Genomic DNA, 17,101 nt, shown 5'->3' on the forward strand with positions numbered 1-17,101 from the left:
TGATAAATTTCCTTCCCATGGTCTGTTAGCAATAACAACCATTACTAGGCAATATCGTGTACAACCATGGATGATACAAATGCTTGTACATCTCCAGGTGGTAGCAAGAAACAAAATGGCACTTGTTGAAATACTTTAGGAAAATCTGCTGTCAAATTAGAAGTCTCATATTTCTGCCTATTTCTTGATATCACTATTGACAAATAAAGTAGAGCTAAAATTACTTTGTATGGTTTGGAAACTACAAGTTAATCGTTTGTCCTTTTATAGCCATATCATGCTGTTGCCTCGTGTTTATTTAGTCAGAGAAAAGTGCTTCCTTACATGTTTTTTCAGGAACGCACAGCTTGTTACCTCTTTTTAATGTAGGAGATTCAAGGGTTGTTGTTGTTATTGTTGCTCTTGTTTTGAATGGGTGAAATTAACGGGGAGCAGATGAATGAGATGCAGAGCTTCAGGAAGGCTACATTCTTCAAAGCTTAAAATATATCACAAATATTGTGTCTGTTTACATCTTCTTGTAGATGGTAACTCTTGATAGTGGTATTACATAGGTAATATGAGGGAACGTCTCTTGCCAGTCTGTTTTTTTTCAGAAAGCCATTTTTTGCCCTTCCAAGAATCCAGAGGCCTCCCCTGGCCTCTGGGAGGGTGAAAACAGCTTCCCCTGGGCTCTGGAGGCCCCCTGGAAACTGGAAACAGTCCCATTTCTGGACTTCCAGAAGGCCCGGTTTTGCTCCTCCCAGAGCCTCTGCGTGGACCCTGCACTTATCTCCATAGAAAATGAGCCATGTGGAAACTCCTGGGAGGGGTGGGGTGGGAGGGGTGGGGCCAGCCGGTCAGTTGGTTGAAATACCGGTTTGGCAAACCAGCTGTAATTTAGACATCTGGTTTACCCAAACTGGTCTGAACCAGTAAAATCCCACCCCTGCTGGTAGTGGCCAAGAGCAGGAAAGTTGAAGAGACAAAAGAGACCATTCGGGCTGCATAAGACCAAAGGCATACAAAGCCAGAATTGAAAAGACAGCAATAGACAGCCAATGCCATCTCTGCAAAGAAGATGAATAAACTCTGGATGACCTAATTAGTTGTTATAAGAAGGTTGCCCAGACTGACTGCAAACAACGGCATCTAAAACCATCTAAAACTATCTCTATTTATTGGACCGGAGGGAATATTTGCCTACTTCTTAAAAAAGCTACCTCTAAGCATAATCTTTGAAAAATCTTTCAGGACCAGCTCCTTGCCAAAACTATGGTCACAAGCCACGGTTATCCCCATCTTCAAAAAGGAAGACCCCAGCCTAGTTGAAAATTACAGACCAATCTCTTTATGCTGTGCCACCTGTAAAGTCATGGAATCAATTATTAACCAATCCATCATCCTCCACTTAGAAACAAACAACCTACTCTCTAATAAACAATTTGGTTTTAGGAAAAAAACTATCATGTAATCTGCAACTCTTACACTGCAAAAACATATGGACTACACAACTCGATCAGGGCAAAGCAATAGATGCAATCTACATAGACTTCTGTAAAGCCTTTGATTCAGTGGTAAATGACAAACTACTCCTAAAGCTAAAATCTTATGGTATCTCTGGACACCTTCATAACTGGATAGAAGCATTCTTGTCAAACAGACAACAAATGGTCAAAATTGGGAGCGTCCTATCAAATCCTGTACCTGTCAACAGTGGTGTCCCCCAAGGCAGTGTTCTAGGACCAATTCTTTTCATACTCTACATAAATGACCTCTGTGATCATATCAAGAGCAACTGTGCTCTCTTCGCTGTGATGTAAAGCTATTCAACACCACAGACAATACTGCTACCCTTCAAAAAGACCTTGACCGTGTATCAGAATGGTCAAACAAATGGCAACTTCAAATCTCAACAAATAAATGCTCTGTCCTACATATTGGCAAAAAAAAATCAGAAAATAAAATACAGGCTGAATAGTCAAGACCTTGTTGATGATCCAAACTCTGTCAAGGATCTTGGAGTACTCATCTCTAATGACCTAAGTGCTAGAGCCCACTGTAACTACATAGCCAAAAAGGCATTAAGAGTTGTTAACCTAATCTTACGTAGCTTTTTCTCTGGTAATATTACACTAATAACCAGACCATACAAAGCATTTGCTAGACCAATACTCGAATACAGCTCATCAGTCTGGAACCCACATTACGTATCTCATATTAACACAGTTGAGAAAGTCTAGAAATATTTCACAAGAAGAGTTCTCTACTCCTCTACTCGTTGCAGAATACCTTATTCCACCAGACTCAAAATTCTAGACCTAGAATACCTAGAACTACGCTGCCTTCAGTCCAATCTAAGTATAGTATATAAAATCATACATTGCAATGTCCTACCTGTCAATGAATACTTCAGTTTCAACCATAACAACACAAGAGCAAACAATAGATACAAACTCAAGGTTAATCGCACCAAACTTGATTGTAGGAAATACGACTTCAGCAACAGAGTGGTCAATGTCTGGAATACTCTACCTGACTCTGCTGTCCTATTGTTTCATATATAGCTTTGTTCGGGTATTTTCCCACGTCATAGTAGTTGTGCTTTTAAAGTTGTAGCGACGTTTTGGCAGAATCTCATCTGCCATCATCAGGCTTCTGTATAGTGTTCATCTGTGAGTCAGGCTTTTACAGTGGTTTCAGATTTGAATTTGGGGCAGCCTATTGCTGTGCCAGAATGGTTTTTTCTTCATCCTGATTGGTTGAGAGTCTTGGTCTGTGTTTATTGGTCTTGGAGTTTGCTGTGTTCTGCTTGATTGGTGTTTCTAATATCTTCTGTCTGTTTTTTGATTCTGCCGAAACGTCGCTACAACTTTAAAAGCACAACTACTATGACGTGGGAAAATACCCGAACAAAGCTGAATGCCATACATGTAAGTACCCGCGTTTTTCTATCTCTATGGGCGTTTTTCTATCTCTATGGCTTCTCTGATTATTCTGTTGTTGAAGTGTTCGGAATAATCAACAGAATAATCAGAGAAGCCATAGAGATAGAAAAACGCCCACACAGCATGAATAAAAGAGATGACACCTCCCGCTTACCAGCCATTTGGAAACCCGCCCTCATGAACAGACGAGTACCTAACATGATGAATGACACCAGACCCACACCCACGAAGGCCACACAAGATGCCACCACCACACTTCCACGTAAAAAGCAGACTCACACCCACACAGAAGATGAGACACAACCACAGACCAGAAGCCGCACTGCAGCTGCATCACTACCCACTTCAAACCCCTCTGAGCCATACATGAAGCGAACTGACCCCCACCATAAAGATCCAGCACGACCACGAACTCAAAGCCAAACAGCAAGATCACAGCTCACCAGCTCAAATCCCCCAGTAACTAAGACCAACCTGAGCACAACCAAGCCCCCACCTGAACAGAACACACCTCCAGCCAATCAGAACATGACCAACCCCCAACCAATCAGAACACAGCCAAACCCCAACCAATGAGAACACACCCCCACCCAATCAGAACACAGCCAAGCCCCCACCCAATCAAGTCACACCCCCACTAGCAGTTAAAAGGAAGAAGCAGCTGCAAGCTCACATCACTCTGAGAAGCACAGAGCTGAAGACAGAAGCCTGAAGATGAGGAATGAGACTTCATCGAAACGTTGCCTAGATACTTCCAATCTTACGCGGGAGAAAACCCGAATAACCAAAGATCTGCATACAAATACCATGTATCCATGTATTCATAACTATGTTTTTACTTATACCTATTATCTTGTAAGCAATTGACAAATAAAAATAATAAAAAATAAAAAAAATAAATCACAAAGTAGCAACAATGCTGCATTGAAATATCTGTGAGAAATACCATTTTCCTGCAAGCCAGAAATGGTAGAACTTCAACATAGACAAAGTAATAGAAACTGAAGAAGCTAAAGTGAAGAATTCAAACATTATAATTCAAAGAGATAAGAACCTGCCCTATGATATTCCAGCTTAACAATTGTCAATAAGGGGTGGGGAAAAACTTCTGGTCAGTGGATATTGCAATACTTGGAGGCAGAAGAATAAAAGAGAAAGAACTGGATCCCAAAATTTAAAGTCCTGAAAAAAAAAAAGCAGAATGACTATGTGGTAAAAGAAAGCAAAGCTAATACCAACCTTGGGTACAATCCCAAAGCATTTGGGGCATCATTTGAATAACATTGGCATTGACATTAATCAATTGCAAAAGGCAGCTTTATTTGAAAAAGCTTACATCCTTTAACATTATCAAAGAACAACACCTGCCTAATCCAGTCCTTGGGAAGGACTTGATGGATAAAAATGCTAAATCAAATCTAAATAACCTGGATGACTTTGTGACCAATCATGATGTTTGAATAAGAATGATATAAATTTCACAAGATTTTGGCAGGATTATCCCTGACATGTTCTATGATTTTGCCAGATAATTCCAAAACCTTGGGTGATCTTGAGGAGGAATACCAACATTGCCTTAGGTCTCAAGAAATTTATCAAAATCTTCACTAATTTTTGAAATTTTACCTATATTTTAAATTTAATTCAATTGGGAGTAAGGGCTCTTAGTATCATCTAGGTTTGTGGATGCTCAATGCTCAGAGATGTAGCATTGCAGAACCTGATGCATATAAAAATAAATTTTACAGGTATTGCAGTGCAGAATTTTATTTGTCCTTGGCAGTTATGCAGAAATAATTGTACCTATATATCTCTATACCTGATTGTGGGGAATGAAAAACGATAACAAGAGGAACAAGCAGAAAATATCATTTAATTTCAATGTATTAAGTAACCTACAATCAGTGTAGTTGGGCTTATACATATAGAATTAAGGATACTGAGAAGCTGAGAGTAGAGAATTTTCTTTTTTATGACAATAAACCTTTTTTTCAAGTAGCAATTGACTGACTGAAAAAAGACTGCTAATTCATTACAAAGCAGTGAAAGTTGGCAAATGCCAGATTTGGCAGTTGCCAATGACGTGGAAGGAGAAACTTCTAATTTTCTGCAGAAAAGAGTAATGAATCATTATATTCTGTCAGATAAAAGAAACTGTCAAACACTGCACAAATTTAATTATTTGGCGGGGAGGGAGTGACCTATAGGGGTAAGCATAGCTTATATTCTAGTACCCCTCCACATTCTGTCTAATCAATATAACTTGTTTAGAAGGGGAGGAGTGGTTCAGACTTTATTCAATTCAGAAAAATTACCAACTACCCAATGAATCATACTATTATATGGTAATTTAGATGTAGCCTTTTTGCATGCTATGAATTAGTGACCTTTTCTCATTCAGTGTGACATTCAACCAAATTATATATAGTCTTTAAATTTACTTGGTCACTTTACGTTTTAAGTAAAATAAGTGTATTAATGTGTCAAGATGAACAGCTATTGAAAACATTGCTTTTCTTCCTTGAAAGCAGTGAAGTTTGATTATAGTTTTCCCCAAATTTCATTTATTTTAATAGACAAAGGATATGGGCGGGCTTCGAAAGGCTTATGTGTTTTCAGAGAATAACTTGAAGATATCCTACCCCTAAATTTCATTTTATAAACTATAATAGATTTTGAGAGTCTCTTTGGAGATTTGGGGATCTTGATTAGTGTCATTACTAGCCACCAGTGGAGAACCAACTTGATTAAAGGCTCAGCATGAAGTGAAGCCATCACATTATGTGCTCAATGGTCCCCTTTTGGTCAATTTTTCAATTCTAATAATAAAGATGGCTTCTAAAAAGTATTCTGAGCATCTTTACATTCACACTGGTAAACCATCTCGACAGTTTTATTTCAGACCTGGAAGAAAACTATGTCCTCTGATTAACAATTGCCCTAGGGCTAGGCCAAGGGTCTGCAACTTTAAACACTCAAAGAGCCATTTGGACCTGTTTCCCACAGAAAAGAAAACACCAGGAGCGACAAAATCTGGGTGGGCAAGGCCAACTCAACGTCACTCCCACCCAGTCACATGACACCCCACCTACCCAGGTTTTGTGGCTCCCAGTGTTTTCTGTGGGAAATGGGTCTCTCTCTCTCTCCCCCACATCCCTCCCTCTCATTTCTGTTTTGTGTTTTACCTTCTCAGGCCAGGCCAGGCCAGGAGTGACTGGGAGGGGAGGGCAAGGGATGGGTCCAGCCAGTGATGGGATCACCCAACAGGGAGCCACAGTGGAGGGCCCAAAGAGCCGCATGCGGCTCCAGCCACGGGTTGCTGACACCTGGGCTAGGCCTTCAGAAGAATGAGAATGGATATTGTGTCTTCTGCCACATAAGAAAAATAATGGTTTGAATAGATTATAATTGTCAGGGTTCCAAATGATATATCCACAGCAAACAAAACTCCAAGGCAGATAGACTCTTCAAATAATAGTTTTATTGAATATGCCATATTGGCACAGGCTGGTGAAAACCGACTGTAAATGTTCCTCCAGTTTTCACCTAATTAAAAACAGAAGTTTTTCACTTTCTCAAAACAATCAGTCACATGGTCCAATCAGGATACAGTCCAGTTGCTAGGTGACCTCAGTCCCCTCCTTCCAACCACTTGCTGGAATGTCCTTGGTGCCCAAGAGAACGTATTTTGTTTTGGCTACAAACCCCAGTTATCTCTGCTCCCCCTCCCTATCCCTTAGCTCCAGTTGTGGCACCCCTGAAGCCTCAAAACAGGCTCAGTCAGGTCAGCTTCAGGGTTGACAGGTGTTAGTGATGATAAGGATATGAACTGTAAGGCATTTATTCTAAAGCTAGAAAATACATTTAATTTGCTGGTTTCTCTATATTTTTCTTTCATGAAAGAGGTTTCCTATTCTCTGCCTCATTTATAGGATACTTTTGAACTTGTTTGACATCATTTTGAGTTGAATTATGGCCAGGTATGAGGGGCTGCTGCTGCTGCTCTTTTTATTTTTTCCTCATTACTTTGCTTTGCTTTACAATTCTTTATGAAACCACGTGGCCTTATTTACAAAAGTGAAATGAAATGACCACATCACTGCACTTCAACTGTTCTGACTGTTCCTTATAGTAGCTCCAATAACTATAGAAGAAGCTTCCAGTAAGACAAATTCTCTCAGATGCCTTCTGCCTTGGATTGAATTGTCAATGGAAAACAGAGAGGTTTCAGTCCACTGGACAGAAGAAAAGACAGAACATTTGATAATTCCTCTGTTATTATTTCACAGCAATGATCTCTAAAATAGATCTGCATCCCATTGCAAGACTTTCTGTTGCTTTAGAGGAAAAATGAAACAAAATCCTTTTCTATCACAATGGGAAAAGTTAGAATCATTTTATGGTTCCTTTATTACTGTTCTTTGTTTTTGGTTCCTGAATTCCAGTTTAACTAGAGCCAAACATCATTTGCTACTGGTTTTTGTTCCTTAAATTCATTTTTGTTTTCCCTCTATGCTGCTGATGCACAGATCGACACTGACAAAACACTTTTAAAAAATGAAGGGAAGGGAGAAGGCTTATCTTATTTCATCTGAAGAATGCCAATTAATTAACTGTTGCCAATTACACTGACAGCTCAATTGTAACTTGTGCCAAACACATTATGGCTTCAGAATATTAATGAGATAGTATGTATGGCTGCATTGTGATGCTTCTTGTGAGATGTGTATGAGTTGCTCTGTACTGGTTGATATATCACAGGAAAAAAAAGAAGTGTGATTGCAGTAAAATGTGTTATAGATGCAAAGATGGTAATGGATGGATGGATCAATCGATCAATGGATCGATAAATCGATCGCTGGTAGATAGGTGATAGATAGGTAGATAGATAGATAGATAGATAGATAGATAGATAGATAGATAGATAGATAGATAGATAGATAGTAAATCTGGATCTGTACATAGTTCTTCAAGTGATTCAGAAGCTGGTTTCTATATAGTGTGATCGCAGAAGCAATTAAAAGTTAAAACAACAGGAGTGAGAATCAAGGAGGAAAGAATCCAGATGAAAAGAATAAACTGAAAAACGAAGCAAGATTCCTTATCACAGTGAATAATTGTAGGTTCCAAAAATCAGTTTGATTGATAGGCCAATCTTAAATGTATAATTATTTTAGATAGGTGCTTGAGTCAATAATTTTGTCACTCATCACATGTCATACTTAGAACTGAAGATCTACAATATGAGTCACATAAGCTTCTGACTACAGTTTTCTTCTGTGAGTTCACAATAAGCCTACATAATTAACTGCCCCTCCCATTTTTTTCTCAACTGTGAAGTAGGTTTGCATAGAGGGTTTGGTTCAGTGCAACACCTAAACTGTTGTACCACTAATAAAGCAAAGAACTGAAAATAAGGACTAATGATCTTGAAGAAAGTTGAGGATACTTCCCTCCCTTTCCTTCAATTTTGGCAAGCTTATTGCCTTTCAATTATTGAAGGTGCACTGCCTTAAGTATATATGTTGCTGAACCAAGGGAGCAATCATTTACTATTGTTAACACTATTTTTAATTTGAGTTTCATAAATAACTTATTAGAGGGAGCTGAATAATATTAAACTAGTTTTCTGCTTTGTGACCACTTTAACATGTTTGTTTTCAACATATAGTTGCTTAATGTCATTAGAAAATCCATTTTTTTTTTCCAGAGGAGAGAAGGTTTTATGGTTTTGGTTTCTACAATGAAAATTAATGGATCTTCTTTAAGATATTGCTACATTTCTGCTTGTCAGAAATTACATTCTGTGCAACAGTGCTAGACATCTTATAGGTATCTTCCACAAAGACCTTGGGCATGTTTCTTAATGAATTCAATGGGTCCATTTAGCTTTTGAAATTTCAGATAAATACTTCCAAATTTAGTCAGATTTAAAGGCAAACCACGAAGACATCAACATTCACTTTCATCAAATTGAGCAACAATTCTCAAGAGGCCACAACTCATTCCCAATGTTACTGTTGCTTGTAAATCAGTGTGTGTATATCACCATTTTGTTTTAGACAGCCACAGCCAATTGATATGGATTTTGAGAATTAGTGAAAATAGGAATTTCAGGAAAGCAATGGTGAACTGAATGATGGCCATGGTGAAAGAGAAGCCATTCAGTAGATTGACTCTTCAGAACTCCTTTCCATATCAAAGATGCTCCATTCAAGGCTCTATAGAAAACTCCAGCAGATTTGAGAGCTATGGGAGCTAGAGGAAAAACTATCCTACCTAAGCTGCAGTTTGGTACTTTCTAAGACACGGGTATCAAACTCAATAGCATCATGACATATCATGCCTTTGTGGAGCTGGGGTGGGAGTGGCCTGCATCCAGCACATGGGCTGCCAGTTTGACAACCCTGTCTTAAGGGATACTGGTTTTGTCTATTTCCTGTCTACTTCTTTAGGAAGTTGTTTGTTAATGAGTTACTGGAAGTTAAGCCAAGCTTCATGATGTCAGGAGAAACTCCTAGTCTAGATGAATTTTTTAAATATAAGTTTAAGGATTAGATAGAAGAACTTTAATTTTTGGAAAACAATTTTTGGATTTGAATTTGGATTTGAAGATGGACTTTTTAAAAAAATGCCAGACTACAAGAGCAATACAGAAAATGATGCTGTATATTCAAAAATGGAAAAAGGTGCTACAATGGGTTTACGTTTGAAACTAGCCAATGTCTCAATAATTAAAGAGGACATACAAACAGAATAAATCAGATATGGAAAACTTTCTTATCTTGATTTACAAAAGAGATGTATTAAATTACTGAAGCTGTTCCTAAATGAGATAGCACTTGGCAATAGCACTTATATACTGCTTCACACTGCTTTACAGTCCTCTATAGATGGTTTACAAATATCAGCATATTGTTCCCAACATATTGCCCCTCATTTTACTGACCTCGGAATGGTGGAAGGATCAGTCAACCTTGAGCTGGTAAGAATCAAACTGCTGGCAGTCAGCAGAATTAGCTTGCAATCCTGCATTCTAACCACTGCGCCACCAGATTAAGACAAAATTATAAGAAATCAACTTGTGGGACATTATTTGATGTGATTAAACATCAAGCTTTTAAAAGGTACAGGAAAGAACTTGACAAATAATTTTAGAGAGTGATTTATTTGTTAAATATATATGCCACCCATCTCACTATCAAACGTTATTAGAAGAAACAAGAAGCAATATTGTAATGATATCTATAAGACACTGAAGGAAACAAAGTGGAAATATAACAATCTCTACAGAAAGCAACTTGTTCAGTCTATATAGTCTTGCCTTGTTTATGTAACCTATATGCTGAATGTCTGTCAAAGGAGTTTGGTTTGGAAGAAGATAAGCATGGTTTTAATACCTGGGGATGAAACATCAATAATGTGTGCTTTGTGGATGACAGTATTTTGCTGAAAATGCAAATGAGCTGCAAGCTCCACTAATGAAAATAGAACAGTGAAAACATGGGACTCAGATTAAATATAAAGATGATAAAAGTAATGATGATAGGTACAATGACAGACTTTAGAACTGATAATGAAGATTCTGAGATGGCAGGTAGCATCTGCTTTTTAGGATTGACTATCAACAGTAAAGGAACCTGTAGTCAAGAAATATGTCTCTGACTAGCATTTGGTAGAGCAGCAATGAAAGCCTTGGAAAATATATTTAGATGTCTTGATGCATCTGGAATTTTGAAGATTAGAATTGCATGACAACGATTTCTCTGTGATAGTCTGTAGAAGCAAAACTTGGGCTTTGAAGAAGTTGTGGAAGGATAGAAAGAGCATAGACACATTTGAACTCTATGTTGGGGGAGGTATGCTGAGAATAACAGGGACAGCTAAGAAAACAATGGATCATAAAACAAATTAATCCAGAGTTTTCATTGAAGTGACAGATGATCAGGGTCAAATTATGACATCATGTAAAATTTTAGTTCTATTTAGTAGTCCAGGATGTTAAGAAACATGGAAGGAAAGAGGAAAAGAGGATAACCATAGACTTAATTACAGAAGCAGTGAATGAGCAAGTGGAAGATCTGAAGGGCTTCGTTGGGAACAGATCATCCTGGAGATCTTTTGTCACAATATAATTGATATTTATTATTTGATTCAATCAATTGAATTAGGATATATAAGGGAGGTTGACTGCTGAATTGTGATGCTGGAAAAGACTCTTGAGAGTTCCTTGGACTGCAAGGAGATCAAATCAGTTCATTCCAAAGGAAATCAATTCTGTGTTCTTTGGAAGGACAGATACTGATGCTGAAGCATAAATACTTTGGCCACCAAATGCAAAGAGTGGATTCCCTGGAAAAGATCCCGCCATTGAGAAAGATTGAAGACAAAAGGAGAAGGGGACAGCAGAGGATGAGATAGTTAGATAGTGTCATGGGTGCAGTAGGCATGAGTTTGGGCAAGACTCTAGCAGTCAGTGAAGGAGAGGAAAGCCTGGGTGTGCTGTGATCCATGGGATCAGAAAGAGTTGGGCAGAACATAACAACTGAACAACAGCAAAGGATATATTGCATGTATTGCTGGTTTGGAAATGGGAGGTGATAGTGACTAGTAAAACTGTGTGAATTATAGTTAATCTGCTTTAGGTCAATCTGCACAGGCTTCATCCTTAGGATATACAGGTATATAGTGAAATCAAAGCTGATCCACAGATGGCACCAAGGCTACTGTGAAGTTGGCTGAGATTTGCAATTTTGGGACCAGCAAGTGGTGTAAATGTGTTTCTTTCTTCTTTTTTTTAAAGAGAGCCTATCCCATCCAGAGTGATGGGGTCCATACAAGACACAAAGAGAAACAAAGGAAAATCTGTGATCATGGGAAGAATGGGAGATGATTTAAATCTTCACATTAGATTTATACTAATGGCCACCCAGTTTCTAATTAATCTAACCTAATTCTGATTTTTGTATATAGTAGCAAGGTTTTTTTTGAAATTACATTGTAGATTTCTTTCATTTTGTATGTCTCTTGCTTCTTTTATGTCTATAATAATGAATTTTTTATAGGTAGAGTTTGGGGAGAGGCTGATTGCTTTCAGCATAAAGATGTTCTGTATCATTTACTGATGTTTTTTTAGGCTTCTCTGTTTCCTGACATTCATAGGAGCCTTTGAACTGCTTGTCAGACAGCAGATGAGCTGGAGTGACAGAGCAAAAGCAATCAATATTTATATGGCATTAAACAACAGCAAGAGCAACAATTAAGAATGGCACAGCAACGCTCTTGCTGGAGAACAATCATATGTATAATCCTGGTTACCATTAAGTTCAGAATGTATCTAGCCAGGACCCAGCAGCCTTCAATCTCTTTTGAAATTGATCAGATTAACAGCAAAAGAAAATCCATTCAGAAAAAAATGAGATTTTTTTCACAGTGATTTCAATGGCACTTTCTTCCCAGCATAATTATTTAAGGATCATATAATAGATCTTAATTTATCTATTAGATATTTATTTATTATTTTTGTTTATTATTATATTGATATCCCACCTTTATTTTTTATACAACACCAGGTGTACAGAATGCTTTTTATTTTGTCCACAACAATCTTGTATGCTGTATAATTTCTTAATTCCTTTTTGTAAGACATACTACATGGTACTTCTCTCTTGCAAGGCATACATACATACATGCATACATATGGATTTAAAAATTCCAAAATGTTTCTATTCTCTCTCTCTTCAATCCATCCATCATCTATCTATCTATCTATCTATCTATCTATCTATCTATCTATCTATCTATCTATCTATCTATCTATCTATCAACATGAAAAGTCATTGTTATTTTTCCACACTAACATTACTAGTTGGGTTCTGGCCATTAGGTTGTAGGAAGGACATTTGCAAAGTAGAAGACATCAGAAGACAGTAGCTAATGTAATATGAGGTCTGAAACAAAAAACTTTTAAGGAAAGGCTGCAATAGATGGACATGTTTGGCCAGGAGAATAGATTTTCATGGTAACAAACTTTCAAGGAAGAACTGTCATATGGAGAATAGGGTAGATTTGTCAGTAAACAGGACCTTAATTCAACAAGAGGTTTAAAATAGAAGAAAATATATTTTGGTTTGACAGGGGAAAAAATAACCTCATAGTAAGAGTTGTTCAAAAGAACAAACTGACTTGGAAATGATAGCATCTCCTTTCCTTGAAGTATTTAAAAACTAGATGGCCATCTATCAAAACTGCTTAGTAGTGGATTCTTTCATGGAACAGAGTTGCAGAAAATGATCTCCTATGCTTCTCTCAAGCTTTGCATTCTATGGTTTTCTAATTCTGTCAACATAGAAAACAGTTTTGAAACCTTGTAGTTGAAAATGAAAACTACCTTCTGCCACCAACAGAAGACATAGTCTCCATAAAAGGTTAATGGAGTCATAGAACATCCCACTAGATCTTTGCAATGTACCGGTACATATTATCTAGAATAGCATTTTCTAATCCTTTGCCGTCCACATACATCATGTTGCACCTTTCAACACTTACATAGCAATTGGGTGCAACAGATTGATGACAGACCAACCCTACAGGATAGCCTTACAGGATTCATTCATTAAAAATACATTTAAAACCATTTTTTCCCATTAATTAAAACTTAATTCTAACACTGAAGAATCATTCCCTATGAAAAGGCCAGCTGCTTAAAATAACTCTGAGGAACGAGATCAGCTACAGAATTGATAATCAATGTTTTTGATTTTGATGAAGATATATTTACTTTTATTGCAACGATAAGCCAACTATTGATTTTATTCCCGAGAGCACAATCAGGGAGAAAGGTTTGGCTGTAAAGAAAATACAGACAATAAAGAAAACATACACACACACAGAGAGAGACAAACTTTTTTCTGGGTAGGAATATTGCAAGTCTTTTATTAACATTATTGCCTTTCTGTTTCCTGCTTTTATCACAATTTTGAAATATAATTATTTAGCCATTCATGTGCCATAATGACAAGAAAGTCAGTTGAAGTGTCCAGTCTTTAAGTTCCATTAGTTAAAGAGCCATAAATGTGAACATAAGTGAAACAGCAACAAGGAACAGGTCTAGAATTCTGCTGATCTTCAAAAGGAATCCTAAAACATGCACCTGTTATGAAATATCTAAAATCATGAGTCATCTCCAACTACGGCTTTTGGCTGATTTACTTATTGCCTTAATGTCAGAAGGACTTCCTTGTCAATTAAATAGATTTACTGAAAAACATAATAAGCTAATGGTTTATTTAAATTGGTTTCTTCCATTATCCAATGTAGAGATGAGAACAAGTGGCATTTGTCAAATTAACTTTCCTTAAGATTTTATTTTTTTCTTTTCTTGTTTTTGAGCTATGATCAAGCAAGACATGTATCCCCTATTTTCCCAAAAAGTAAATATTATGAAGAGAAAGCATTGGAGATAATTTCCTCCTACTAATGAAGTGGTATTTCTATGTTATCCATTATTGAATTTAGTTTTGTTCTTTGGAAGAAGATATATTGCAATAATATCTTTTCCTTTTTCCTTTTGGAATCAAGTGTAAAGGGCATTTTGAATATATGCTGGCTTCCTTGATTTGGTACCTTCAGATCTATTACAACTTCCATGCTTCTGAGCCAGCATTGGTTGATTCAGTTTGTAACTGTAAATTCTATTAATACGGAGAGTGACAGGTTGGGATAGGCTGTGTTGCATAGAAATGACCTACATTTGCATGGAAAAATACACTAGGCAGCACTGCTTTCATTCAGTCACTGCTTCACTGAAATAATATACATTTACATGTATTCATTTATTACAATTGTGTTGGTCTTGGATAGAATGACATAACAATATTTTTTCTCTTAAAATGACACCCCATCTTAGTCACTGTCACTTAGTCACTGTCTGTCAGCTGCCACTTTATACTTGCTGGTGTGCTTTGCTACCATGCGGTGACAGTCTACCATGAACTCTGGAGAGGATGAATGGGGGAGAGAGAATGCTTGGGATAAAGTGAAAGTAACCTCTGTATCTTCCCGAGATGCTGCTTCAAAGTCACCTGGCTGGGAGAAGAAGGCAGCTGTGTATGAATCAATGCTTGAAGTGACCATTTTGAAAACATCTTGCTTGAACCTGATAGGTCATAGAAGGTCAGCAATGGAAGGCAGTTAAGAGAGGGAAAGTTGAATTGTGCCTTTTCTCTTTCTTCCCTACTTTCTTACCAGTTAAGAATGCAAAAAGAAAAAAAAAAGAAATAAATAAAATTAATACAAGAAACTGCTTTTTTTGTAGCCATTTTTTACAGCTGAGATCTGGTGACACAACTCATTTCCCCTCCCCACATCCTCTTTCTACCAACATGCAATTTCTCTTGGTTTCTTTTAGATAATTTCTAGCTTTTCTCCTCCTTTGCTCCATTTTGTCTCTTTGCTTTTGTTGAGTCAGTCCTCTTCTTTCTAGCTTCTATCTTTCTCTTTGCCCAACCAGGCTGCTAAAGAACATCAGGGTCAGTTTGCCTGAAATCTAAACTGCAAACTTCTCCATCTAGTTCAATGTTTCCTAACTTCATCAATGTGAAGATGGATGTATCTCAACTCCCAGGATTCCCAAGACCTCCTGAATGCTGGGCGTTGAAGTCCAACATCTTAATGTTGTTGAAGTTGAGAACCTAGATCTCATCCATCACTTCATTACTTTGGCCTTCCTCTAAAACTTTACTCTGCCTTCTTTTTCTTGATATAAGTTCTTTAATGAAATTAAGCCCACCCACTACTAAAAGTATTTCACACCAAACAAATGTATACTCTGAAACAATAATAGCTGAAATGGTAACCATGGGGAAATTTATATCACTAAATTATATATGGTAGCCCCATTATGATATAGCATTTCAACTCCTAACACCTAATTCTGCCTTTAAAACAGGTTTCAGAAAGAAGTATATTATTCTTTTTCCCACTTATTTGTACAGTGCTTGATTTTTTAAAAAAAATGCAATACACTCCATGTTGAGCAAGAATTTTAACCTATACCATTTTAAATTAAAATTATATTTTATTGATTGGCCAGCAGTAATTTTGAACTTTCATATCTGATTCATTGTTTTTCCTATATGAAAAGTGGGGAAGTTGTTTTATTCTATAAGCCAAGCAACATGTGTGTGTGTGTGTGTATCTATCTATCTATCTATCTATCTATCTATCTATCTATCTATCTATGAAGAAGAAAGAAGAAAACTATTTTGAAGCAATCTGTCATCAAACGACGATGGCAGAGATGAACTGCTAAGCAATATATTTTATATTAATGTTAAAGACCTTCAAATGTGCAATGAACATAAAACCAATTCATTTTTCTTTCTTTCTCAGCTGGTTCACTTAAACAAACTGGAGGCAACCAGACAATTGCCTTTGCAGCAGCCATGCTATCCATAGATGCTGAGCCCCCTCAGGGACCACCTTCAAGTATCCAACCATGTCATGTGCTGACTTTGTCACCAATAAAAATCCCAGTTTTGACATCACCTTTCCAAGGTATGAGTTTTTGCTTGTTAATCAATATAATATTTCAGTGCTGTAGGAACGAACAGTGGCTAATTGTCTGAAGAATGGTTCCCACAGAATCCAAACTTCAACTTACTCTTTTAAAAATGCTTAGAATATAGTAAAACCTCATTTATATTGGTCATGTGGCAAATGTATTTTGGCTGATAATAGTGAGATAAAACGAATGGTTAAAGGTTCTGATAAGTTTTTTTTTTTTTTTAATGAATTTATCAACTGGGAAAAGGTGATCAGGCCATTCGGTGTATCAATGAAGAGAACCCTTGATAGAAGGGCAAGTCTATTTTGTGGAAATCCTATTGAGAAAAGAGCTGACGAGATAGGGGAGACGGAGTGAGAGAGATGGTAGGAAGTGATGCTGGTAAGCCTTAAACGCCAAGAGAGCAATTCTGTGGGAATTATTTTTGAAAGTGAAAGTCATCAGAAATGACTGAAAGTGGAGAAAAGATGCTGCATTAGCATTCGTTCCATGAGGGTGTGATTTATACAAAGTGGAGATTTGTCTGAAGTGGAGCCTTCGATGCGAGAGAGAAATCACGGAGAGCTTATTGGCTAAGAAAGATGATCAAAAGAAAAAGTAATGATAA

At 37.2% G+C, this 17,101-nt stretch overlaps 1 protein-coding gene across 2 annotated transcripts in view; it reads left to right on the forward strand.

Moving 5' to 3' along the window:
* TCERG1L (transcription elongation regulator 1 like) overlaps positions 1-17,101 on the forward strand; it is a 184,201-nt gene that overhangs the window by 8,388 nt on the left and 158,712 nt on the right. For both annotated transcript variants that reach the window (XM_026670660.2, XM_087964295.1), the window contains exon 4: positions 16,320-16,484. In XM_026670660.2, the coding sequence (XP_026526445.1) occupies positions 16,320-16,484 (165 nt within the window). The remainder of the gene's footprint in view (positions 1-16,319; positions 16,485-17,101) is intronic.

Source organism: Notechis scutatus, chromosome 4 (assembly GCF_049901735.1).
Source record: "Notechis scutatus isolate UNSWTSFEM ecotype Mainland chromosome 4, rNotScu1.2, whole genome shotgun sequence".
Classification (NCBI taxonomy): domain Eukaryota; kingdom Metazoa; phylum Chordata; class Lepidosauria; order Squamata; family Elapidae; genus Notechis; species Notechis scutatus.